At 41.3% G+C, this 27,517-nt stretch overlaps 2 protein-coding genes and 1 long non-coding RNA gene across 5 annotated transcripts in view; 1 reads left to right on the top strand and 2 right to left on the bottom strand.

Annotated features, from left to right (window-relative positions):
* Positions 1-25: 25 nt before the first annotated feature.
* On the bottom strand, positions 26-26,139 carry Nuak (Nuak family kinase 1). Its single transcript, XM_086979537.1, has 10 exons — positions 25,669-26,139; positions 15,554-15,836; positions 12,217-13,564; positions 6,761-7,099; positions 5,693-5,945; positions 3,536-4,989; positions 2,975-3,271; positions 2,518-2,806; positions 1,780-2,101; positions 26-1,460 (listed from the first exon to the last, which is right to left on the bottom strand). The coding sequence occupies exons 3-10, from the start codon at positions 12,349-12,351 to the stop codon at positions 1,271-1,273; spliced, it is 3,279 nt and encodes a 1,092-aa protein (XP_086835663.1). The 5' UTR covers positions 12,352-13,564; positions 15,554-15,836; positions 25,669-26,139; the 3' UTR covers positions 26-1,270.
* Positions 24,307-25,806, bottom strand: LOC111243672 (cyclin-dependent kinase 2-interacting protein-like). 2 transcript variants are annotated; one of them, XM_086979547.1, is made up of 2 exons: positions 25,665-25,806; positions 24,307-25,284 (listed from the first exon to the last, which is right to left on the bottom strand). In XM_086979547.1, the coding sequence occupies exon 2, from the start codon at positions 24,995-24,997 to the stop codon at positions 24,344-24,346; it is 654 nt and encodes a 217-aa protein (XP_086835673.1). In that variant the 5' UTR covers positions 24,998-25,284; positions 25,665-25,806; the 3' UTR covers positions 24,307-24,343. The 2 variants fall into 2 exon arrangements, with proteins under 2 accessions (XP_086835673.1, XP_086835672.1); XM_086979546.1 differs by having other exon boundaries at positions 24,307-25,246; positions 25,665-25,805.
* A 503-nt stretch (positions 26,140-26,642) lies between the features above and the next one.
* The window catches only part of LOC147757760 (uncharacterized), an 11,667-nt gene continuing 10,792 nt past the window's right edge, over positions 26,643-27,517 (top strand). Inside the window, exons 1-2 of one of the 2 annotated variants that reach the window (XR_015320612.1) lie at positions 26,643-26,661; positions 26,911-26,969. This is a non-coding gene — a long non-coding RNA (uncharacterized LOC147757760). Of the gene's footprint in view, positions 26,662-26,785; positions 26,970-27,517 lie in introns of those variants that run through there. The other variant, XR_015320611.1, reaches the window with a different exon arrangement.

Genomic DNA, 27,517 nt, shown 5'->3' with positions numbered 1-27,517 from the left:
TATATAAGAAGAAATACAAAGCGACCGCAATACAGGCACGTTCTTTATTTACGAAGCTCCCAACTGACCAGTCTGGTTAATATTGCTGGGTTCCAGACAACCCTAGGTCTTTATAGTTCAAGGTAGCACAGTAATAATAGTAATGAAGTTTGTTATACAATTATTAATCTTCTAAATCTTACAGATGTCACCCCATTGTTTCATTCTTTGCAACCTATTGTACAATAAATGATCAACTCGGTGGACGGATTAAAGATCATGATTTGACACGTTTCTCAGTTAGTCCAGTCTAACTGAGCTGGCAAAAATAGCTTTCTGGGTCTTCATCGGTAAAAGTAGAACTTATTGACGGTCGCTGTTTCGTCAGAGCTATGTTGTATACTAATATCTTCTATGTGAGATGCGCTACGTTGTTATTCTGAGTCATTAATATGACATACATATTTGTTAGCGCTTCACCTAGCGCTTCGTCTAGGCGAGGATGAGAAATAGAAAAACCTGGCTGAAAAACCGGGCCGAAAAAATTTGGCAAATCGTACAGTGCTTAATTAGCAGCACCGTACGCGACAGCATTTAGGCCTGGTAGAATTGATGGTTGTGCCTCCAGGAAGTTCCGAGCACAGTAATCCATTGTGCATGGGAGGTGAAAGGACAAATATATATTTGCCCTTATTATATGCGCAGGTGCCAGAATTTTATCAAAGCTTTATATTAAGACACTTTCGTTTACTGTTTTCACACAACAGCGTGGTATGCTCATCCAAGATGTACGTGTTACCCTTGGCGAGCAAATTGCACGCGCTGCCCAACCGCATGCTTAACTGACTTCGTTCACTGAGGCCGATACTGTATAAATACAATTTATTATTTCAAAAGATCGTAAGAAGACTGATTAGCAAACACGGATTTAAAGAAGTATCTTTTCACAGCATGACCTGAGGTATTACGCTATGCTTTGCTTTTGGTATTTACTTCATTAATATATATAGGGCGGCACTCTATTATATGTTTAAATAAGATGTCAACAAAATTGGTTTATTTGATAAAGTAAAATTTGAGGATGACTAATTACGTAAACGATCAGCAAAACGTCATCTCCAAATATGGAAAGCTGTAAAACTTACACGATGTCTTATATAACGATATGTATTTCGTACAGTTCGTACTAAGTCAACGAACGGAACTACAGCCGGAATCACTAAGTAAAATGGTTTTAATTTCGTTTGCTTTTTCGACGATGCTTTCAAAGAGCTCTTCATAAGATCCTACCTCACATGCTGGTAGGATTGATTTCGCCTGGTGGAAAATGAGGCTTAAAGCGAGCCCCTAACGGTTTATCGGGTGATGCAGCTTCCCAAAGGACACCTGCTCCAACTCCTCCCACTGCTGGTGCCACCTGTTGCTGGTCCCATATAGTTGACGTGGGACGCGGTGGTAAATGGCGGTCCACGCTGCTAAATCTGAAAATGGGCAATAAAACAAAAAAAAAGTAGTTTCATTAGGTACCAAAACATTAGCGTTATTTGAATTCAGGTTTTTTACACAGTAAAAACTATTTTTATATTTAAAAAAAAAAAAGGTTAAAACCAAAGCTTCGGAAGTTTTAGAACGTTGAAACGCTAGATTTAGGCAACGTTCTTTTCAATAAGCAAGTCATATTAATTCTAACAGAAAGAATGGCTTTTTTATCGTGGGCAGACCACAGAAGATGTTATACCAATGTCGTGGGTTAGTTTTACGAGAGATCATCAACATTCTTTTTATAGCTATCAAAAGTACCTATGATAGTAGCTCCGTCGATTAATTCGATCGCTAACACTTTCTTCTGCTTCCGGTGGTTCTGAGCCACGATCGACGGTCTCGTTTAGGTTCTGCTGTTTCTCGTGGCGTACACCTTCTGCTGATGCTGAAGGAGCCGTAGGCCTGGGCGGTCTTGGTGGCATGCCACTTGGTGGCGTCGTCGGAGGTGAGCTTGGACTAGCGTAATGGACTCGCATCTCGATGCGGGTCGGCGTACCCGAATTGTTGGCTGGATGCTGTTGTTGCCACAGGCCATGATTTGACCAGGAGTGGGTCAGTCCTATCGAACCTGGTTGTCGGCCTGAGGAGGAGGAAGAAAAAAAACAGATAAAGTCCGATCTCTGAACGCATAAGCCTTCTACAAGAATACGACGCTCATTATAGAACGAAATGATTCATCTAGAAAATAGCAGCAACACCCATATTGTGGTCCAGATAATAACATGTAACAAAATACATACAGAATAACAGGCAATGGAATTCACTATTTTCTAAAAAACAACAAAACAAAGCAAGCAAATGGTTGAAAGTATCGCGAGTCCTACAACCGATTTATCGTGCAAAATATCATATTTGTAGCCTCTGTATTAGATAATTGTTTTATAAATCGCCCAAAAAGTCTCGTTTGGATCAATCCACCGTGTCTGCAGTAAGCGATAGGGTTACAAGTACCTGTTATAGGCTAATTTATACGCAAACAGAAGCTGAAATATTTACCATTGAAGCTGAGCTCCATGTGCACAACAGGCTGTCGTCCTTGCTGAGTACGGAGGTGGACGCGCGGTGTCGGTCCAGAGGAAGAGCTCAAGGATGACGCTATACCTCCACCTGTATTCGCCACCCCTCCAACTACACCCGACACGCCGGACGCAGTTCGGTCGGTTACATCCACACTATCAATTGTACGATCACTCAGTGTTCGGCTATAACGGGGAATTTGGCGAACGGTGCTTAGCGGAGGTTCATCTCGAGCTGACGAATAATATGATGAAGACATCGGATCCACCTGCTTAGCAGGACATTTACTCACGTTTTAGCTTAAGGTTGCTCTCATAATTAATCGCATTGATTTTGAAATATAGGAAAAAGAATAATAATCAGCATCCTGTACTTTCTTAGCTTTTTTTTCCTGGATAGGTGCTCGTACGAACACCTATCTGGTTTAAGCCCATACCTGAGGTGAGGTTTGTGGACACGGAATCCTCATGGAGCTTCTATCAAGAGAGGAACCTCTGTTTAGTCGGCGGTAGGACGCGCGAGGGTCAGCAGAGATGGTCGACGTAACGGGATTATGAGCACCCTGTAATGAATTATGCCTGGATAATGGCTCATGATGAAGAGGGAACCCGAAATGAGATTCGAAAGTAGGGTCGCGGGATGCGTCGTTCGTTGGTGTTGCAAAGTCCCGATGTTCCATGAAAAGCTTCATCAACGAAGGCGAGTGTAATCTTCTTCGACTATTTTGAACAGACTTTGTAAAATGCGGAGCAACGATAAAAAATATCTGTTAGCGCTTTAACCAAATTTGTATATGCACAATTAAGTCAATCTTGACTAGTATTATGGTACCTTATTTGCCAAATTTTACTGACCACACATCGCGGCCTCTTAGCTTATATGTATTCGATGACGGCAATATAGAGCATTATCAATAAAAACCAGAACGATTTACTGTAAGTACTAAAATGAGAGAGAATCAAATAAGAAGGGAAAGGGTACTTAGTTTAAAATATACCTGCAATAATTCGGTTGCGGACGTCATCGGTCTGCGAGATACATTTTGGAAAATCGAGTGATTTTGCCAACGCAAACGAAAGTCGTGATCCATAAACTTCATCACGTTTAGCAGACCTAAAGGACCGTGTGAGGAGTCAAAGTGGAGATCGAAGTCGTCCTCGTCGGAGCTCTCATCTCCCTTGCGGACCTTCAGGCCTTCTATACCGTCGACCAGCGGCTTGTCGAATGACGATGTCCGCGATGTCACTTTTTTCTCAATAACGATCTTACGATTGTTTCCGTCTTGTTGTTCTTTTTTACAGATCTTCTCCCGAACAACCACTTGGCCGCCGTTTCGTTCAAAAGTAAATTTCTTGTAGGATTTCATAGGCAGACCTCTGGGTGTGAATCCGTCTCGCGTTTCCCTAAGCGTCGAATTCTCTTTGGCTACTTCTTCACTGGGAGCTCCCTCGGGAGATAATCTACCGGGGATTTTCTTCGGCCGTTCATCAGATGGCCATACAAGACTTTGAGGCGGATCCTTTGTTTCAAAACTCTCTTGAGCTTTTACCGCCTCTACCATCCGCGACACGATATGTACCTCTTGAACACTTTCAGCGGCTTTATCAATAATTTTATTTTCGATAGCCTTCTGTGGTTCCACCATTCTTTCCAGTTTTTGGTCCGCCCTAGTGCTGGGCGCAGCCTGAGTTCCACTCAACACCCGAGGAAGCAGCAGTTTAGTATCCGTCGTGCTGCTCTTTGCGCTACTTTTAAGTTCTATCGACGCTTTACTAACACTTCTCATGGGTGCACGTAGCAGACCGTTGTCGCTATGCATCGAGACAACACTAGAAGCGCGGCGCACAGGCCTTAACGGAGTTTGTTCAACAGATTCTTCTAAAGGAATCGGCTCGTTTACGTCTTTTGAAAGTGGTTGTTGCAATGAAGCGGCAATTTGGAAAGAGTGTGAACTCTCCGTTGGGTCCATGTCGTCCTCGTCAAGAAGGACAGCTGACACTACCGAGGGGTTCTTGGTTAGGGCAGTGGAAGAAACATTTGAGACATACCGCATGGAACAAGACTGCATAGGCGGACCAATGGACGAACTGCCAGCTTTCACTGCCAACGATGGCATTCGCATGAGACTTGAACTCGGAACGACGGCGTTAGGTTCCGCTTCGTCCATTGTATTGTCTGAAGTTGTGTCCGTGGAACTTAGCTGCTCCCCTAACCTTTCAGCAGTCAAGGGGTGTGCATTGTGCTGAGTTCTGTCTGGGGTGGGCGGCGTTTGCGGTTGAAGTGCCAGAAGAAGTTCGAGGCGGACTGGAGAAAGATTGGCCAGATCTTCCGCCACTTGTAGCAGCTGCGTGTCGTATTCCTCATTTACCCACGCGTCGTTACACACGTCGACAATTGTCGCTCGTTCGAGTGCATTCACAGTTAACAGATGACGGATAAGGCCGGAAGCGGCTAGAGAGAGTAACAAAAACAGTCGAGAATTTCACTTACTGTGGTATACTATTTTGAACTAGTAAATGTTAATTTTGTTAGTTTCCGGAAAAACGGACTCCATAGCGGAGAGACAATAGCGACGTTAGGAATAGTCTTAACAAGGAATTTAAGTAACATATTTTCATAGGAAGTTTTTCGTGAATCTCGTAAGAGACAAAGCCGGATGACTCGATTTGTGTAATGATTGTAACACACAAATATTGCTATGATAATAATAATAATAATATACCCAAATGCGATAAATTCATCAGCGATCGCGTTGTTGATAGGGTAAGAATTACCTCGAATAGAACTAATATTAGCGCACCCTTCTAATTTCGGTTAATATCCCTCAAAACGTGCAAACAAGCGAATAGAAGCCCAGAGCTACGCCTCTTTTGGCAAGCTAAAAAAGTGTGGAAACTTTGTTGCACTATTTATATGTATACATATATAGCGTGCTTATCAAATATTTTGAAAAAGCGATTATATGCGTACAATATGTTTTTAAAGGTGAGAACGAAAAATACGTGTCAAGCCCAATTAAGACATCAATAATCAGATGGCATTTTTAAAAAGAAAAAAAAATCAAGACAATATATAGACGAAGCTCAGATGGGAAACCACTGTCTTCTTTTTCATGTTATGGGGAGCGCACCGACAGTGAAGAGATTGAACTTACCTGCTCGTTGCTTGGGTTCATAGTAATCTCCCGTGGAAATTTGCTTGACTAGTTTTTTAAAGTTGCTTCCATCGAAAGGCATAGCTCCATAGACAAGCGTGTAAAGCAGTACACCGAGCGACCAGCAGTCCACTTCCGGCCCGAAATAAGGTAACCCCTTAACAATTTCGGGCGACGCGTATAGTGGGGAGCCGCAAAACGTGCTTAAAAGATTTTTCTCATCATAGACGTTTGATAAGCCGAAGTCTGCAATCTATTCCATTGGAGCAAGTAAAGTAAAAATGTGCAGTTACACTACTAAACATCAATGAAAACGTATGTTACATTAAGCCTACCACCGTGTCATTAACATCAATATGTAACGCTTTATAATACGGTATTCGATTTTCGCTATCTATGATAGCTATCCAAGTTAAACCCTTATTAAATGGGAATAACCGTAATATAATTAAAACCAATGACTTTTGCCAAAATTCAAATTCCGCTGTTCTTTGTGTGTACTTACTGTCCTTTGGATTTAATGCCTACGCCTTTTGGCACATAAAGCTTTTCCATATCCTCAACACTCTCATGGATCTGTATGAAATAATAACTGACAACTAACTTGTCACACCTCGGACTTTCGTAATAAGCATATGCTTTATAGTTTCACTTACAGAATCGTTTGGACTTCGATATTTTCTTTCCAAGATATATTCCTACTATTATATACAGCCATATAATAGCAGATCGAAATACTTCGTGCGTGTCTAGCAATGGTACTACTACTACCTATTTTATCTGTGTCAATAAGACAACGCCGTTTTCTTCGCAACAATGTTATATTATGATTCTATGCTCATAAATACAGGCTAGCTTTATCAAGTTTTATTGGGAAGTACGCGAAGTAAGATTGCACGCTGTATAAGTTCACACAGTTCCTATCTATAGAATACCTATTTAAGTTAGTGAGGATTCCGAAGTCTCGTTGACGCAGCCGAAAAATTCACTATATTATATCGATAGCACCTATACGAATCAATTCATTGTATGTATCTCGTGTTTAAGGTAGACAGTATAAGAACTAACCTTAGCGTTGCCTTTTTCATCGAGGAGAATATTTTCCAGTTTGAGATCTCGGTGGCAAATTTTATATTTGTGAATATAATAAACCGCAGCGACAACCTGGCGAAAAATCCTGCGCGCTTCAGTATCGCTTAAGACCTTGCGTTCGCTCAAAAATTCGTACAGCTCACCGCCTGACGCGTTCTGCATAACCAGTACAATTTTATCCTTGTTCTCGAACACCTCGTAAATGTGCACAATGTTCGGATGTCTAATTGATGACATGATCTGAATCTCTCGACGAATACGAACTGCATCTTGCTCTGTTTCAATTTTTGATTTTTTTATCGTTTTAATCGCTACCTGAAATAGAGGGATGCGAGTTTACATTTTCTGTCTTGTTCAGTTTAAGCGTGCGAAAAGGCAGGAAAAAAAGTACGGGACAATGTCTAAAAAATTGCTTTGAGAGCAGGATTTCCTAAAACTTTCAAGTTTACCCTTTAGAGAACTAAGACGGCTTTACAGAGCGTAGATGTACGAAGTTCAATTTCGATTATTTCTAGAAAATTTCCAGTATGACAAATCGATGTTGTTCAACAACAAAACCCATAGGCAGTGAACTACAAGGGGAATTTGGCGTATTTGTCAGTACTTCAGAACGGATCTATTGACATCTAAATTAACTTTTGCGTAACATTCTGTAGAACACCAGAATAGTAAAAAAAAAAAAAATCTGTGCAGAAATATTTCCTCTATGACATTAAGCATCGCTAGTAGTAATAATAATCAATGGAGAAATATTGCAGTACTTATTTTTCCTTCTCTCTTCCCTAGCATCTCAGAAAATTTGATTAGTGACTTCAGCTTTTCCTGTAAAATCCTGTAAAATTCTTACAACGACTACTATAACACGTGACACGATATGGTGCACTTCTTCCATCGTCATGCTGTTCGATAATAGAAAGTATTGCGTTCCCAAGCGAGACGACATGATATTGTACGAATCCAGAATTTGTGGACCAAGTGCTAGTTAATGCATCGTGTAAGGTAGCATTAGATGACCCATACAACACACGAGGAACTGAAATCAGCGAAGCACAGACGCACTTTATGAAGCAACAGTTCAGCTACACTCAATTTGAGCACAAAAAAGCAGTGATGTGATTTAATATATCCCACTTTTTAATGCAGTTACGATGTAAATAGTAAAAATCAAGTCAATCATAATCGTCTTTATTCAAAGGATATGTTCCCTGTCGGGGAGTGGTCCTTATCAAGAGTCCTTTTCACGTCTTAGCGATTGAAATTAGTACACAAATAGAATTCGCGCTAGCTAAGTACAGGTATTCAATCAGCGGATATTGAGAACAACATCGACTTATCGAAAGTATTATATGTTTAATCTATAACTATAACTAAACTTGAATTAGGTGGCTATACGTTTGGTTATGTCAAATAAGCAGATGCAAAGAAAAACGTCTATAGACAAACTTGCAATATTTGCCGATTCAATCGTATAGAGTGATAAGCAAAGATATTGTCATGTCATCTATTATTTACGATGTGTATTATTATTTCTATATAACACTCTCTGTAGAGGTAAGGGCCGGCAAGCCCTCAGTTCCGTCATTTAAAAGCCCCCCGAATTAAAGCTATACACGGCGTTTCATTCTCGTGACAACCAGATTTCTGCCGTCTTCTCCGCATGTTTATTACCGGCATGAACAGGAACGCATGTCTGTACGTTCTGGTCAGGAGACGACTACACTCCGACGCTACATCCAAAAGTACATCGGCCGGCTGAACAACAAGTAGGCCTAATAGAATAGGATGCCCAATAGGCCGCCCCCCTCACATCTTTTCCTTTTCGACGATTCTAGCTGATGGATTACGAAGCAGGCTCTATTCGGTGAATCTGACCACTACGAGACTTGATGCCCGTTCGTTGGTCGGCTGTAAAGGTAGTGGTGAAAGGTATCGCTGACGCTGGCGCTGCTGCTGCTGCTGCTGCTGCTGCAGGTGACGCTCTTGTCCGAGTAAAACAACCCTAGGGCTGTTCGCGCTGGCGACCGCTACTGGCGCTAGTAACGCAGAGTTGTGAACCAGGAGAATCGTTGCCTACTCAGTCAGTTACCCCCTCGCCTGCAGCAGCAATTCGCGGCGTCGCTTGTGCTGCGGTAAATTGTGGATGATATGTCGGATGTCTGGGCCTAGAATAAGCCCTCATAGTCCGCATTCATCACGAAGCAAAGCCAGCAATTCACAATGTAGAATCACAGTTAAAGCCACCAAGTGCTTAACTGGGTTATTGCCATCGCCGTCGTCGATACGACCATGCCACCGAGAGCAAAGGACCCTAAAGCACGCGTAGTTTACTACCACTACGACTGCCCTTTCGGCTCAGCAGCGCTCGCCTGCTTTGTGTGGCTGCAGAGAGACTTGCCACCAGCTTCTGTAGCGGCATCACGTCCGGCGACTCGAAAAACTACTGTTGCCTCGATGCTGATAGCTATTTGACTCGTTGGGTTGCAGTATTTAATTCCAATAGCCATCTTAATCTGAAATTTCTATATCGGGTCACAATTTTTAACTAGATCTCAAGTGCACATTCATTCGAAGGAACGTATGTACACTAACTGCTTTGAGTTTTCCATCTGATACTGCTGTTAGACACTTCATCAGACAGAACTCCATGTTTATGTCCAGACTCGAGCCTAGACCTAAGATTAGTAGTCAAATACGTTACACACTAACCTGCCTATTTGTGCAGTAAGAAAATAACTTGGACAGGGACTTGCTGAGAGACAGAGACGAAAATAAATGGTACTTCGTTTAGTGCACCGAAAGTTATTCGGTGTTATTCAAATATCATAGTGAAAAATATCCCGGATGACTAGGGCGGTATGCTTCCGCGTTTTCTATTAGGCTAGCTTCAATTATTATACTATACAAATGGTATATGGCTTTTCAGCATATAAAGGAAAATAATTCCGGATTTCGGCTAAAAGATACAAGTCAGTATGTTCACAAGGCTTTTCATTAACTATAAGTCTAATAATAACCATCTACAATCGAGAGTTTAGCCACTATACTTTAATATTACACAGATATAATGGTATGCGTCTCGTGTCGCCTGTACCAACTGTTAAGCAAGCGTCGTCGTTACTTTTAGACTACGTAGATTGTAACGCTTTGGATGGTATCCTCTCGGGCAGTTACACCACGAGCCAGCGAAAGCAAAATGGCTGCAGCTGCTGTATGAGTAGCGTCTGGTCGTCAGCGGGCAAAAGTGACGTCGGCCAGAGTGGGAAGCTATTGTCTAATACTTCGAGAAAGACGCTTTTTCGATCAACGGGGAACTGCCTGTGTCGCCCACATTTTTGGTCAGTATGGTATGTCTGAATGCACTCAATGCACTGAATGGACGGGTGGATGGATCACCGACGACATAGAAGATGAAAAATACTATAGACACCGCGTGGCAGTGTCAGATCTAAAGAAGAACTAGGCCCGTAGACCAACAAACCAGGCAGCCACCACTTCCTGCGTGTTGTCGCTTCAATCACTAAACGTTTTGGCTTTATTGAAGCTCGCAAAAACCTGACTCTTATTTTCGATTGTCAAGAAAGGAATTTCATAGTTTTTTTTTTTCAAAAATGCCTTTCCGAGATCAACAGGCGCTGAAGAGGTCTCCAGAAAACACCAGGAAAAGAGTAAAACCCCATAAAGAGTAGCATGGGCGCCGCTTAGCACCAGTACAAGTTGGAATGGCAGTTATATAAATTGCAAATATTGCTTAGAAGTATTATGCCCTTGCAGAAGGGGAATTCTGTAGCGTTTTATGTTTCTCAGCATCTCGACTGTACGATCGACTCCTCAGCGCCAATTTAGGTTCGGCCCATGTGATCCGCCGCCCACATGTCGATTTCTAATAATGAAGAAATTCATTTTTGCTAAAAACAAGCCACATTATGGCATAATATTGTGGCGGACAGTAGAACCTGGATGGAAAGGAGCTATGGAGTTCGAACGTATCTCCGAAAACATAATATTAACTAAAAGGAATATTAACTCTTTCCGTAGTTGTGCTGGTCCAGTTAAATATGCAATAGTAAGGCGCCAGTGTACGATTTAGCCAAATGGCCCATGGCTTTTGATGGTTGTGATCAACAAAGAAGTGCTTCCGTGAGGAATCCTCAACCCCTTTACAAAAGAGACAGAAGAGAGGGAGCAATCTGATAATACTGCTGATACAGAAACTCGTTGCTGTCACGGACGACTTCCATTTTTAAATATGTATTAGACTATTTTTTTTATTTGGTTCTTTCAGGCAAAGAAAAAACAACTTAAGACGAAAGAAATTCAATAGCCTGAGGTTGCTTTACATTAGTTTCAATGTGTGTAGATTTCATGTTGATATTTAGTTTTAGGAACGTGCGCTCTACTTTTCTCAACGGGTTCATCTAAGCCCCGTGTGGTCAAAGAGCTAAGCGACACCAAGTTTTACAAAAGCTTTTTTATTCTGCTTGTTATGGAATTAGTTATTAGTAATTACGGAAGTTGAAAGGCAAATCTAGCTCGAATATCGATTGTTATTTTCAAGTTGGACTTGTGTTTAGCTATTGCCACTTCGACCAGCATAAGACTATGGCTTATTTAATCTATAAAATCCACGCTAATGAAAACGAATACGTACAGTGTTCAGGCAGACGAGTGAGCGGCTTTCTCAGACCTCTTACAGAGCGTAAAACATTACTAAACGGAAAAATAATTGTACTATTTCAATCACCAAACGTAAAATGAGATTTTCGTGACTAGAAAAACCGTCTTGCCCAGATAGTTTTTCATCTGTCTATAGATATATATGCTATCATTTCTGTGTCTAGGCTGAGGCACGTCAGAGTAAATATTTTTATAACAGATCGAATTAGCAATGTGGCCAGGTTTTGCTTCCTGAAATGACGCCACATTCCGAAATCTGAATAGCTATCTTTGAAGAGCTTAAAAACGAAAGAAGCTAAGAACAATATCGAAGGCAGACGACGACATTTTCCTGCGTTTTCAGTCCTCTAATGATAAATCTAGACAATTCGAGTGATCACCTATGACAAACGTTAGTAAACATACAACACAAGGCAAGAGTATTGCTTCTACTACTGGATTTTTGTCATTCGCTGATATTTGTATATTTCTAAAGCGACGCGGTTTGTTTGAATGAACGTTAAATTGGTTCAATTTAGACTGACTGATCAACTGGCATTCCTACGCATCAACGCGATAAGTTTTTCCCATTTCTTGAACAGGAGCATAGATAGTACTTTCCGTAATGCTGTCTTAAGTAAAATGACAACACTTATTGACTCTTAGAAAAGCGGATGACGGACAGTTTCATGAAGCAGGTTTTAATCACCTAGCAAAGCGGAAGCCAATTATGCTTGGTTGGGGAAAGCTTAAAGCGAACAACTTATTGTACAACTTACCGTTCTCACATACGTAGAAGTACTTACCTCTTGTCCAGTTTCCTTGTTGATTGCAAGCTGCACTTTGCCATATGTGCCTTGGCCCAACTTGCGCACAATGTCAAAACGATGTTTTAGTTTATGTTTATTTTCCATTCTCGTGCATTGACAGCCGCACAACTCTTAGCACTATCCGACTGATTCAGATTTCGATCATTTGCTAAGCACGAACTCGCTTGTCTTCACTGATAATCACACGCAACTATTTATATCACAACCCGCAATCTGCAGTTGGCAAACTCTGCGACCTTAAAATAATGAATACTTCACGAAAATCACAACACGAACAACTCCTCTCAACGGGTTACTTCGTCGATTACATTCACCATTATTATCATTATGATTACGTAGAAGGTAACGTCATCTTTTCGCAATTGATTTTCAGTGCACTAGCTGCTACTGCCGCCGCCGCCGCCGCTGCTGCTGCCGCCGTCGTCCGTTGCACGTACACAACAGTAGAAACGTTGAGTCAAGGCCATATTATGTTTTCCTGTCGAATTAGTCCAATTTGCGAGGCACCGATATGGAGATGGCGGGCATATTGAGATACCATGCAACCGCGTCCTATAAACTTGCTGCTACTATTGCCCGACGCTGTGACTGCTATGGTCAGTATTTCAATTCCAGGATTGATTCGACAAATACCGAGGAACCGAGCCTGCCTAGTTAGCTGTTAGTGATCTCTGCATTCCAATAGTGACGAAGCAGCATATGCGATCTGCAGTGCTAGTTCGGAGTGCTGCTAGCGGTAGTGCTGCTATGGCGCGGCTGGCCGGCAGCGCTACTATCGTCGCCGTTGTCTTTTTCCTAGAGGGCGACCAGTTCCACGGGTCTTTTTCCAAACGTCTCTCAGCTAGGAAGCATACCGTCCTCAACATCAGTAATGACGGTGCATGAGCAGTGGTCTGGTAGGCTTTCGGCTTGTTTCTTGGCCACCATATCGGCGCCCGACACTTTCGTAGTTTCTGCAGCGCGACTCGAAGTCCTGCCCAGATAAAAAGCGAGGGCTTCGCAGGCAGACTCTCTACAAACCTGTGACTTTCCCTATTGGCACAGGCGATTGTTAAGCTGCGCGATTTTCACTAGCGTTTTCGTCGTTCTGGCATCCCTATGGAAACCGATAGGCGTTAAGTCGCTTGTGTTGACCACTCCGGACCCTGTGAGGCCCTGCGTGGACGAGTGCTGCTGGAACAGGCGTTTTATCCAGAATCACTTGTATCACCTCAACTATGCTCGGTGCCTAAGCACCTTTTTATGAGCCCCCCCGTCAACAACAACCCGGTAACAGCGCAAGATAAACAGATACATTCTGAAAAGAAGAGCAGTTACCAAATCATTAACACAAAGCGGACATATTTTGTAGTTGGAATTAAAAACGAACTAAGCGTTACATCTATTCAGCCCGGCCAATGTAGCCTTCTATTTTTTTCGAAACACTCTATCGATCCAATGAATGGCCACTGGCCGATCAGAATTAAGATCAAAATTCTCAGGACACACATAATCGTCGACGCACTTTGTTGCGATCCCAACGCTAACCATGGGGATCCTTCTACGCAATATCTGCAGTAAACAATACGATTACCGTGCTTTACAATTATGTTATGCAGATATGCAGACATTTTTAGCCCTGATGTAGATTCGAAGCAGGCGACTATAAGTGCACCGAGGATGTCGTCTTAAAGTATCGCTTATTATTACGTTCAGTATTATCTCTTCCAGAAACGATTTTCTTACAGTCGTGGTTAACAAAGATAGACATCCTTTGATAACAACTGGAAATTGTATATATATGTCTCTCTCTCTGAGAGAGAGAGAGAGAGAGAGAGAGATTATTAAATTATATAGAGAGCTGTAGGGTAGGTAGGCCTTCGAGAAGGCCAACGAGGATTCCGTTGTGTTGGCGTAGCAAAATGCATTTGCACTCAGTTAGATTATACAGTTAGTAGTGAGAAATCAAAATCTAGTTCTGCATGCCTTTCGTCTATTGTCTTGAACCAGTGCCAGAGCTATTTGTCAGCTCTGTTCGTTTGTGATATATGTCGATTTCAGTTGTCGATTATTAAATAGCACCGTCCTTTCTATGTAGACAGAATCCAAAGGAGAAGTCTGAACGATTCGAAACTAATACGAAACCGATCTTGCCGTAGCCAAGAACAACAACAACAATAACGACAGCACGTGCTGCAGCAGCAGCAGCAGCAGCAGCAGCATCTTGCTTTAGTAGACGAATTATCTGAATAAGGGATAATTCGCTACAATTGCCACAGCCCTTATGGCCGCCCTTATTACTATTCACGCCGTATATGGCGCACCTCTTCTGTCATTCGAATTCACAAAATGCTGGGACGGCGCTGGGATCGTGGGGAGGGAGGGCGTAAACGACAGTTCACTCCAAGCCGGATGGGCGATTTAAGCCACTATTTGGGTCGGGAAGGAACAACGAATGCTACCGTTCATGTTGTGATGTCAACTGGGTAAGCATTTCCTGCACGCGCTGAAACAAACAGCTGCCCCATTCTTTTGCGGCTGTCTTCGCTAGTGTGACGATAGCGGGCAGGCTCCGTTTGATTCTGATTCGCCCGACTAACCTAATTTAAGCTTCTTACACAATTCAGTAACACATTGAACTATATATTGCTCACAAAGCGATGAAAAGATGTTTCTCCATGTATTGCGTCCGCTACTCTAGCCATTAGGCACTCATCACTTCAGACAGATGACTACTAGCACAAAATCGGGCGTGTTGACATCCGGATCGTACCTAAGCTATCACGTGTTTCCAAAATTTCGCGGGCAAGCTCACCGCGTTATATAGCTGTCGAAACACGATGTTCCGCAACTGAGTGCTACAGAGAAGTGCGACAAAAACTTGGGTGTTGCAATTAAGAAATCGAGTGATTTTATCTGCGTGCGTTGTTCACTAGAGGCGACGGTTCCCTTTCGAAATAGAATGTATGCAAAATTAGTGTTTGCGGCAGCTCCTTCGCCCTTGAAACGCTACACCCATTCGAGAAGAAGGCTTAGAATAAGTTCAACGAAGGTCAACTAGTTTTTGAATGGTATATCTGTTATCTGTAGATAATTTCTGATTTTCAACCACAATATAGCTAGACCAAAACGGTTTTCCATCACATATTGAATACTTTAGCATTTGTGATCTGATATTTGATGTACTAAATTCGGCCCGCTCGTTTTAGCCTTACAACGTAACCAAACAGTATTTTTTATAGAGAAAACAGTAGGACGATTTAAGTGAAACAAACGGCGTTATTCGTAAATAGGGAAAGTTACTTACCTTCAGTAATTATCTTCTGCTCTGAGACATCAACATCGTTCCCATGTGATCCGAATACGTCGGACGGCTATTGAGCGCGTTTTGAGAGTTACTTTTTCACCATAAACTACGCATTCGTAAACGATCATGCTGGAGAGACTGTTCAACCTAATCTGAGTTTACAGGGATAACATTTTAATTAAGTAACTTTAAAAAATAGTCCTTAGGTCAACAGGTTACAATCCCATTTCTGCTGTAGATCTCTATCATGTAACGAACCATTGAACGAGCTTGTCCGTAACAACTGCAACCACACATAGAACAAGCATAGATTGTCAGTTTTACGGATACCATGTATTTTAGTTAATCAAGAGGGTTTACATACCTTAACGCTCGAACTGGTTTATAGATATAGAGTAATTAAAGCGGATATTTTTGCCGTGCTGCAGTGCCTGGCGCTCAGAATTGGTGTGTGAATATATAATTTAAGAAAGACGGCAACTACCGTTACTTCTGTTACATTTAACGAAAGCAAACAGTCAAGTATAGGCTGATCGTTGATGCGACATGTGAGTGTCAATCTTCGCGTGGTGCTGTTCGTATCTGAGTGCATGGTACTGTGTGCCGTGTACACAGAATTATAAAGCCATCAATACGTGTGGCGACACGAACAGCAAAGCCATAACATCGCTTAATACAAAAGTGTGCTGGGGCTGCTGAGTTTTGGCTGAGAGTCGATGTTGACCCATTTCCTCTTCTGATTTTATCCTTGTTCCTTAAAATCATCATCTTGCGTTGCCCTTTTTCTTCTTATTGTTGATCGGAGCGCCCCGTGCTGTCGCAGTATCGCAGTATACTCGTTCTACACTCGAAGCTGACTATCGTTGATGAATCGACCGTCGGGCAGCGATCGGCTACTGCCGCCGTTGCTGCTGCCGCTAGCGGAACCACACTAGCGTCGCCAACAATGCCTTCGCGAAGCACCACTGTAGTACTACAACACAGAATGCTATCAGATAGACCAAACTCTCCAATGTAAATAATAGTAGTCTTCATAACGGCTACTTGTACTGTCTAGCTACCTTACCCAGAGGATCGTCACGGTGTGATCAGAAGCTCGACCAAGCTACCGCTGGTGGCTCCGTCTTCATTAAGCCTGCTTTAATCTCATCCGCTTTCAGAGAGGCGCAGATGTCGTTATGAGTACCGAACCAGTCATCCACTCATCAGCATAGATAATTCCTCGGACATATTAAATACAAGAAATAGTAGTAATTTGACATAACAACTATGTTATGAACAGTAGAAATAGCATTCGCAAATGAATACATGAACGTACGAAATCTAACGATCAAACACTGATCTGAAATAAATAATTTCAACAAATACATTTTACATCCCTATTTAGTTGAGATTAAGCTATCATAGCTAAGATGTCGTTCTGCTCCATATATATATATATATATATATATATAGACTAGAAAATAACCACAACGGTATTCGTCATTTTTATACTTCATATACAGGTTTGAGTGGACAAGCTGACTTGCCACGACTCCATATTTTGTGCTAAAATTATTCTAGAGACCTGTTAATAGCTTAAATAAAGGAAAAGAGACTGTTTTTCGTGAGCTTCCTTGGTAGTTGTCAAACATTTAGATGTAAAAGCTGATGATCTTTTAAACTCTACAAAATTGTATTTTTGAAAAGTAATTAATTTTTCTTATTTTCACTGTGTAATCGAACGTATGTAATCGAGGTAGATAAACTTCAACAGGGTAACTGGTTAAGGGTGACAGAGCGACATCTGGTAAAGAGAAGTACAACGACTGCAGAAAGGTCAAATATATTTAGAACACAGTCGTGAAGTGTTTGTATGTGGGAGATGCAAAACTTCTGAGAACCAATGCTTCCGCACAATTGAATAACGGAGGTAGGGTTAAGGGATGGGCGTAATAATAAAATCAATTCGCTGAAGCAGGGTGACCGAAAAACTGGTACTAAATGATTGATTACAACAATGCATTGCCGAAAATTGGATAGCTAGACTACAGGGTAAACACAGGAGACGTAGCCGTTAAAGTTACAGAAGCCGATTGACACGAAACAGCTACACAGAACCTTGATTAGGTTCAAGCGAAGCAGGCCTAAAGTCCGTTTACATTCGACTGGAAAAAGTGACATGTTGACAGTATTAGGTGTATGCGTAATGCTGGACATGTGCTGAAAGAGATGTGTACAAATTTTTGCCTGGGTTTTCCTAGCCTCGTCAGGCGAGCTGATATGTGGCTGGCCCGCTGGCACACGGGTCCCGATTTATTCGGTGTATCTTTTCAAAATTTGCCAAGCAAGAAAGCAGCAATGAATAGACCACTACATACACTATCAACGTGACCCAAAAATATCCAAATGATAAATCTGGAGCTCAGTTTAGATGATGTTTTAAAAGGGAATGAGAGGATCAAAGCAAAATTAAATCAGGACATAAATGGCCATCCGCCACATCAGTGGCTTCGTCTGAATCTGATTAGGCATTTTTTTTTTTTTTTTTTTTTTTTAATAACTTTACATTAACAGCGGAACAACGACAAAATTGAGCCGGAACGTAGCAGCCGAAGTGCCAGCATCTCATAGTGCCTGTGTCCAAATCCGCCGGCTCAAATCCCAGTCGTGATGTGCGAGGAGCGGATAAACTTTTCGGATACAGGTGGGAATCACCTGTTTTTTTGCAGCAGTAGCAACATCGACAACAAACATACACTGCCTTCGACGTAATTTCTTCCGTTCATAATATACCGCAGGCGGTAATCTCTCATTTTCATGTCTCTAATTGTGCATCTAGATTTGTAAAACGTTATTTTCATTAACAAAAACTTTAAATGAAGCCATTACAGTCGAACTGTTCCCCTAAAATAACCCGTACGTACAATGCCTCCTATGTGCGTCTAGAACGCCCTCGACTGGTCAAAAGCGTCACAAGTTTATTATACTGTTTCCATATCGTATCTCCGTATTGTAAGCGCATACCTGAGATATCGACTCCTTACTGTAACTCGCTAATTTTATTTATCTGGGCTGAAAAGGATGTTCATTGCAATATTGATTTCTTTATTCATTCAATAACAAAAGGCTTATTTAAATACAAGCAGTACCATTAATCTTAGCTAGCAAAATGTTAAGCTGTCACAAGCGAATCCGGTGGACTTTGGAACGAATAACTCTTAAACTAGTTGAGCTAGAATGAACATGTTAGAGATACTTCTTTTTATTTTCTTCGAATACTTGTTCCAGCGTTGTGACCTTCTGGAGAGCCATTTACCTCTCATTCGCGTGCCATAAATGACTTCTCTATATCTTGCTTCTCAAAGTAGATTGGTGGTGGGATATGCTTGTTGACCAGTTGCCCGTTTTCAGGCATGGAAGGTCCCGTATTCTTAGCTTGAACTAGCGAGTTGAAGACAACATTGGATATTCCTTTATTCAGTCCGGGGACTAGTAGAGCCATGGTGACTAGGTCTGGCGTTGTCATCAAGTAACCAGAATGTCCGCTTCCGATTGCAGTGTCGACGATGCATAAGTCCTTTGAGCAACCCGAGATAGTGAGCTGCATTTACTATTTTATTTCCGACGAATACCTTGATGTCCATTGAGAGTATTACCACCACCTTATTACTTACTGCGCGACACTGCCGTCTAACTTAATTTCTTTCCATAGCAACATCAAGTCCCTTTCCGGTTGGCGTTAAAGATTGAACTATTTACTATCTATGAAAACCGTATGCTCCACACGGGTTTTTGTTGAAGTTCCATAGATTGTACGTAAAATACATAGACTGATTTAGAATCAGTGTACGACAGAAAGTCCCCTTTTCACACAATTCGCGCATTTTTACTATTTAGGCTATAATTTTGTAACACCTTACATGGTCCTCGGCCTCTAAGCTCTGCTTTTGTGTAAAATCTTTTGGATTGCGGCAATGCGTATTTTGGATCTTGGATTTATAACAAAGAAATTACTATCTATTTTCAAATAAATCATGTACTGATCATTTTAATAAAGTCCACGAAATATCTTTCGTTGTGATTAAAAGGTCAGCGTGCAGAGTGCAAAGCTAGACAGCTTTAAAATTAGAATACCCAAATGTAAAATTGGTCTCTAAAAAGACAGACCATTCCGGTTTAGTTTAACGCATATGTCAAAGTACTCAGATCGCAAAGCCCTTAAGGAGACATCACTAATATAAGAATGTTAGCGACTATATACGAGTAAGGTTGACGATTTTAGGCTTCTGTTTTATAGTTCTCTGAATCATATATACGAAGGACTCAATAGAATTTAGGTCAGCGTATTCTGTTTGCACTTGTACACGATATAGCCTAACAGCTTCAAAAACCCTATCTGTGATATATATAGTCACAGTGGCTATATAGTGGCTATGGTCCGTTAATTGGTTTAATCCTCTGAGTATCATTGGCTATTGTATTATAATTGGCGAATTTCAGCCGTTTCCTTCTTATTTAATACAGTCCAAAAAATGATCCAGTCAAGAATATATTTTAGATGGTAAAGCAACATACCTGGTTGACGTAATATTAGTATTAAGCCGATAATAATATTTATTTATGCCAATATTTAACGTAGACAGTTTCCTAGCTAGTTGATATTTCAAAAAATACATATATCAGCTCTTAGTTTAAGCACGCCTGTGTTGAGACAATATTTTATTGGGAGGGAAATTTTAACTCGGGGAAGCTCTTCAAAGGTTGATGTTTTAAGTGGAGAACATGCTGTTTCATATCTTTTGTACTATGTTTGGTTAAAACCGAAATGCTGCCGAAACAGCAGGCGTCATTTGCTTTTGCTAACAAAATTGCTCAAAAGGGCTTTGGCAGATTTGGGCTCGGTATTCTGCATCTAGAGGATGCTATCTGGGATTGACAACTATTCGCTGGGCTTCAACGGATCAGCAACTTAGAACGTAGTTGAAACACTTCTTAGAAGTGAAACTCACTACCTTCTCACACGATAACACACATTATTCGATGGAAAAATTAGAGAAATTTGTCAACAGTAACATAACATTATAAGCTGTAGTTACAGAAAAAAAAAATATATATATATATATATACCTTCACATGAGAAACACTTCAGTCGACCCGTTTAAAGATAATAACTGCTGAGCTTATATTTTGTAAATGGACCGAATCGCTTTTTGTATGAAAACTTCCAAAGGCTGTATACTTAGGTAAATTCAAAGCGTACGCTTCTTAATGTAGATAGCGCATATCGTTCAAAAACATCGCGATTATTGCACACCCTATTCTTCTCGTCCTATTTCAGAGCCTAAAGTCATCGGCGATCTAATCTTCATAACTAATCCTTGTGGCGGCCTAGCCGTTTTGTATTGCAGGCAACGAACAATGTTTGACAATATTTCGCCTGTTGAGCAACTATCGTCGACGTACAGTAACGCACCGATAATCGATGTGGTCAATTCGCAGTGCAATTGGCCTATCATCGAGTTTAGACATAGTGGATTTTTCTTCAGTGAAATGGATCAGCTACCTCGTCCATTAACAGCAGACGATCAATCAAAAAATACAGGCTTTTCAGCTTTTAAGATCGATCAATTTCTGCAAAACGTCTGCCTTGCGAAGCACATTGGGTTTTATAACAGTGAGGTAAAGCATTACCATATTACCAAGCATATTGGCGACAACTTCCATAGTAGCAAAGAGGTAAGAATAATATTAAGAAAAAAAAAAAAAAACTCAAAATTGCCTTCAATTCCGTTGCTTTTCCGCTGCGAAGAGAAACACACACACATAGAGGCTGTGCAGTTATTTTGAAAAAAAACTGGTATAAATTATGGGAATTAGCATAATCTTTATCGAGTTGTGCACCGAAATTAGCTGCGCAAACGACAAATTTACTATCGACTCAGTAATGATGTGATTACTTGCTCAACTTCTCAAGAGGTAAATGACAAGCATGAAGAGCAGGTGCTCATTAAAGAACTCACGAGGGACTCCCGCGCGCTGAATATTGGCGGTTTGATCAGCCAAAAAACGTTGTAGTAGGTGACACTAAAAGTAATCTCTTCTATTCAGTCTATATCATCTGTAGCGACAGGTTCAAACTTTAACATACTTATTAACTTGTACGTGCGATGCACGCTAGAACGGTTCCGAAACAGTTGTTTTTGCCGAATTCTGCTTCTACAAACACTATTATTCAGCTACACACGTAGCCTTTCCGGTCGGACGAATAAGCCGAAAGGCGCATGATTCAAAATGACCGCGCGGTTACAGCTACACAAGTCATCGGTAGTGTTATGCCGAACTATGTACGGGGTGTGCCTACATCGTCAGTCACTCACTTAGAACATAAACTCATGCCGCAGAACGGGTGGAGTGAGTGAGTGAGGCCTACAATAAAAGAGTATGGGTATGTTCCGGTCATCCGCCTGTTCGTTTATTTCTCTGCTCCTGTGAATAGCGTCAAAAGCAACCACCCACACTTTTACTCACATAGGCAGAGAAACGACCCCCTAACGGAAGTAATGGTGGGGTAGGCTGATCGCTACTAACCGTAAGGTAACGCCACTTTCGAGTTCGCTACGAAGGAGAAAAATTAAACATTCACTGGGTTCGTCACTGATACTGAAAAGAGACCAGTATGAAGTAAAGTGGCCGTACTGCAAATGCATGCAGGTTGCCATTTATCATAAACCTTTGTACTACTTCTAATAGCAGTATATTAAAATATATATAGTACGATACGGAAAAAAATCGTAGAAAAAAGTAAATCGACAATAATTCGGCAGTAATTAATTTTCTGATTAATGCCATTTTATTTCTACATGGTCCTGGCTATGTCTAGACATTTTGAAAACAGTAGGACGCACAAATCAAGAGCGTTTGTGATCTATTTTGCGCGCGTAATATGACTCTGATAGTTAAATAAAGAGGTTCAGTTTACTACACTAAAAAAAGCAGTTGCTTGGAGAACCCTGTCAAATCAATAATCAAATTGCTAAGATTCTTAGTGCAATAACAATAAGATCTCATCTCTAGGTTAAATGGAGTCAAATTATAATTTGCTCAGTGATATATATATATATATACCCCGCATATTGGTGCAAGTTTCTATCTATTTTGGGAGCCACAGCGTGAAATGGCTTTAAGTCCTTGGAAAGGAACTTCTAAAAAAAAATCTGTGCTACAGGACATAGTGATAATTTTGGCCGCTTGTTTCCCTTTGAAACCGATCGTTAATTTCATGTTTAAGGGAAACTACTCAATTTTTTGCCATTGAAACACTACGAAAGCAAACGTGCCTATACATGTGATTGCCAACACGGTTATCACAATCAACCAGCACAGGGTAATGGTTAGTAAATGTCTGTATTTTGTCACATATATGGAAGAGTACGTGCGATCGGTATAGATATACATTAAGTATAAAACTATTAGACACTGTACTATGTACTGTGTGTAAGAAAAATCCTGTTTCGAGAATCATCTATGGGATCTACTTTTCTGAAGGCTTTTTTGAGCAGGTAGCGCATTCGTCCCTAGATAAATTGCTACATGACCTTAATAGGACATGGCTGACAGTTGGTTGGCAGGCAGTGGGCCTCAGTTTTAAGGCGTGTGCTTTAAATAGCAAACGTTCGTTAGAGACAACAATAACATCTTTTGGAAGCCCCTAATTGTGCAACACCTATCACTTGTTGCTGCCGCCGCCGTTTCAGCTTCCGCGGTACCGAAGAAGACTTATGAGAAAAAAAAGAGCCAGTTGCCCGGAACTTAAACAAATGCAGGCGGGGGAAAAAGGAGAGAAAATAGCAAAAAAAAAAACAGCTCAAAGCTAATGTTCGCATCGCTCAATGTAAGGCCTTAGTGTATCTGGCTTGCGCGACTTCAGATCCCTATTCTGTCTGCCCTACTATACGGTTGCCCGCTCTGATCCGTACTATTTTTGGCCTGTCGGACCCTCCTTTCAAGGATTACTGTTCGTTTCGCATACAGGTCCATCACTATCGGACAAATACAGAAAAATTCTCCCAACTTCACTAACCTATTACTCATAGACGACTCGATTATGTAAAGACAGATTTGTTCGGAAATTGGGCGCCACTCAATTTCTGACTGGCATTAGGCAAGCAAGTTTAGCAACGTCCATACCTCACGTAACGCACCCTGGCGGGGGAGTTCCCCCAGTATGTACTAATAAAACCTTGTTCGTAATCGACTTTTTCATTTCAATTATCATTATCTTCTAGAAATGAGAGTGAGATAACGATGAAAAACAAGATTATACACTTCCTCTACGAGCAACGTAATGAACAAGACAGCCTGACACGCGAGCTCAGTGAAGCACATTCTCTGTGCATGAAGCGTGATGTGTGCGATCTGATGATAGTGTTTAGAGTATATAGAAGAGGGAACGGTTTTACATTGAATAACTTCAATCGAATGTTAAGCCTACGCTATGTTACACTCTAGTTATCTAAGAGTGCAAAGATATTATTAAGTAAATAAAGAAATCTGACAGCCAAAAACGTGACATTACGTTTTTTTTTTTTATGAACAATTTGTCAATCATATCACAATCGCAAATGATGAAAAGCTTAGTTAAGGTTCTCGTTGGCTTGAAATCAATACAGGAGCACTCAATTTTGGCAAAACAAAGCATTGTACATGTACGATAATTTGATATAGCTATACGTATGTATCATATACGAGAAAATGAAAAAGCTCATCGAAAGTATATTGTCACTATATTTGTCGTTTGTTTCGTTTCTTTTATTTAAAACCACACTCCGCGACAAGCGCTAGCACTGCACGCATTACAGACTCATCTATTAGAGGATCATGTAGCCAACAGACATTAATGAACGTACATATAGCTTGGTTATTCTGTAAAGGAACCCTCTTAATCAAGTTCCGCTTAAACTTGAGCTCCTGAATGTACGGCTCTTCGATTGAACGAATCATCTCGAGATATTTTTCTAGAGTATAACTCAAAAATGGAACGTTGCTGTTCGCCATAGTGTCACTGTCAATAGAGGCCTTCACCTTATAGATCTTTAAGAGAGCCTCAAAATTTTTTCGCACCGAGCTTATCGAGTCGACGATCCTTGCTAGATCGTCTATTATTTTTAGCAAGTTCTCGCAGAGCTCGTCCAGTTTCGCTTCGTCTGGTGTTTCGCCACCTTTGAGTACGATTATTTCGCGAATTGTTCTTGCACCCTGCAATTTGGCCCTTTCCCATCTCGTGCATGCATTATTGTAAACATCTGCACAGCTATCCTTCACCCTTCGAGGTAGTCCTGTGAGGTTTACTCCGACAGGTGAGTACGGGCTGTCTTTTTTTAATGGAGTAAATCCGGCACCTGGCTGGCGCGATAACTTTGACGGGTCCAATGGAATTGTTGGGGAGTTTGTCTGCGCGCACATTGCGACCGATTGTTTTGACACGGGATATGAAAAGTGACGATAACTATTGGTCGGTAATGGGGTTTGACGAACAGAAGTCGTTTTTAGCGTCCAAATCGCTAACTCAGCTTCACTCTTCTCTCTGATTACGATTGACACTGCACAGTGATAGCAGGACCGCAGTAGAAATGGTAGACGATGATGCCGAGAACGCTGCTGCAGGCCTGTCAGCCTGCTCGGTCCAGCAGATCTTCGATAATCGCTGGGAAACTGCGGAGAGCGTTGAAGTACAGCACGTTCACTATCGGCTAGACATCAAGTGACAGATTCACTATTTAACCCATTAATGGCAGATGGCCAGTACGTAGCCTGAGCACCACTGGACCAGACCACGTAGCCGAATGTGCTACAAGTTTTATCCAAAAACTTCAAATATGTAGTGAAGATGCGCTAAAACATTCTTTCCGAACGATTCAGCAACGTTTTGGCATATGTTACACTTAGCAATAACGCGTTCGCTATTTAAAACTACAGTGGATTTGTAATGCCAGATGTTACGACATCAGATTATTCTCAAAAGTTTACTTACTACCACACCCACAAATAAATGGCACAGACGAACTGATCAAAGAGACGTAACATTGGGGTTTCACGAGTTAATCTAACAAGTCATATCAACAGTACTTACTTGCCTTACAAAAGCTGCCACAAAGTGTTTGATTTATTTAAACATCTAGGTCGCCGTAAAAAGCGTATTCCGAACTCGGTTTATTATGACTACGTATAGTTACGACAGGTAAACAAAGTCACCACGACGGCAATAGTAGCAGCGCACAGCACACGAATGGACGCGGCACACACAACAGCATCGAGTGACCATCCACCCACCCGGCGGCCAAACACCGCCAAACGGAGAAACTATCTCAGCGATCTACAACTAGCAACGGATGAGCGCAAAGCGTCGTCGTCAATGCTCTTCACTTATACAGTAAATGGAGAACTGGCTGGCTGGCGGCAGTCAGCTCCCGCGGTCCCTTCGAACCCGAAACAGCTCCCATCACCCTTACCCAAGCGCCGCGCTATTCGTATTGCGGTAGGTCGCCTGTGTAACCGCGCTCAAGAATTTTGTTGATCCTCCTTTCCACGTGCCCTGCCGACTAATAAAAACACGAGCAGACTACGCAACCCAGTTGCGTGTAGCCTGGGCTGCTGTCAGATGCCACATGGCGGGGAAATTCAAAGGTAATGTGGTACAATTTTGTTACAGCTTTGCTTGCTGGACAAATTGTGAGAGCAGCAAAGTTACTGGTATCACGTACCGCCTGCTACTTTTATAGTAAATATGTCTAGGGATCAAACTGTTTCGATACGACAGATTACCGTAGTAGAACCAGAAAGCCGTGCTTTCAGTTCTGCGCGTATCACTAAACGGGCCCGTTAAACCACCGCTATAAGCGGCTTGATGTTTTTCTATGCATCATAATCATAATAAACATATACATCATTGGGCTTAAGTCAACAACTGCGTAAATAGTCGAACGCGCGTTTATCTGTAGCACGACGGGGATCGAACAGCTATTGCCATCAGACATAGATCCTAATCATGTCACCAAAGGGTGCGAAGTGTCCTGTATTTTACTAACTTGTTGCTCATTCTCACTCTGTTACCAAATCTCCAACAATGAGTAATTCAAACTAGACATCTTTTAAGCTTCCGCAATTTTACGGGACGCCGCATCTCGCGTACATTTTGGCTGTATTACCTTTGTTTATATGTGAATTTCATGATATCCAGTTAGTGATATATGTATATATATACTACCTGGCTTGTATAGTAGTGTGAAGAATGTGTGATTTCTTATGCTCCATATGCAAAACCATAGGAATTGCCTGAATACTGACTAATATGCCTAATGGCTTAAAATTTTTCGAAGTGAATGCCCAAATCACCAGACATCCGTAATCTGATTATCTGTTGAAACCACGTAGCGATGTAAGTTAGAAAAAGAGCTCGTAGAGTAACGCAAGAAAATGTGTTCAGTAACAGTACAGAATACAATTAACAGTATACTACGTTGGTCACTAAGCCGAAACGGCCGATTCTGCAATAGCAACGTCGCCGGCGATCTGTTCGCTTGCGTTCCATCCTGTAGGTTGGGCCTCTCGGCGTCTTGCTGATCGTTGTCCCCATGAACTTTTTGCAACGGAATAAGTGGCTTTGAATGCAAACACTCAAGGAAACGAAAATGAAAAGCGATACAGAGTGGAAGATTCCTATTTTACACTTTTATATCAGTTACAGAAAATTAGTAACGATATTCATTTTAATTTCGCCATTTTAGTAACTCATTTACATATATTGTAGTTTTCCTCTTAGTACGCCTGAATACCTAAAAATACAGGTCTAAGGTGCCGCTTTTCAAGGTTTACAACAACAATATTATAATAGAACTTATTATAAAGATAACACTATGCAGTAAAAGAAACAAACTGGTATCTGCGCGGGTCAACCTATACTTAATAGTCATAGTCTTTATTTAT

This window comes from Varroa destructor, unplaced genomic scaffold (assembly GCF_002443255.2).
Source record: "Varroa destructor unplaced genomic scaffold, Vdes_3.0 BEIS01000002.1, whole genome shotgun sequence".
Classification (NCBI taxonomy): domain Eukaryota; kingdom Metazoa; phylum Arthropoda; class Arachnida; order Mesostigmata; family Varroidae; genus Varroa; species Varroa destructor.
The sequence above is the reverse complement of the archived record's forward strand: the minus strand, read 5'-3'. Positions and strand labels throughout refer to the sequence as shown.

Coding starts and splice junctions, on each gene's coding strand:
- LOC111243672 (XM_086979547.1), bottom strand. CDS start 24,997: ATGTGCGCGCAGACAAACTCCCCAACAATTCCATTGGACCCGTCAAAG.
- Nuak (XM_086979537.1), bottom strand. CDS start 12,351: ATGGAAAATAAACATAAACTAAAACATCGTTTTGACATTGTGCGCAAG. Junction 5,946..6,760: donor ATGAAAAAGGCAACGCTAAG/GTTAGTTCTTAT, acceptor CCAATGGAATAG/ATTGCAGACTTCGGCTTATC. Junction 3,272..3,535: donor CCGCAACCGAATTATTGCAG/GTATATTTTAAA, acceptor CATTTTACAAAG/TCTGTTCAAAATAGTCGAAG.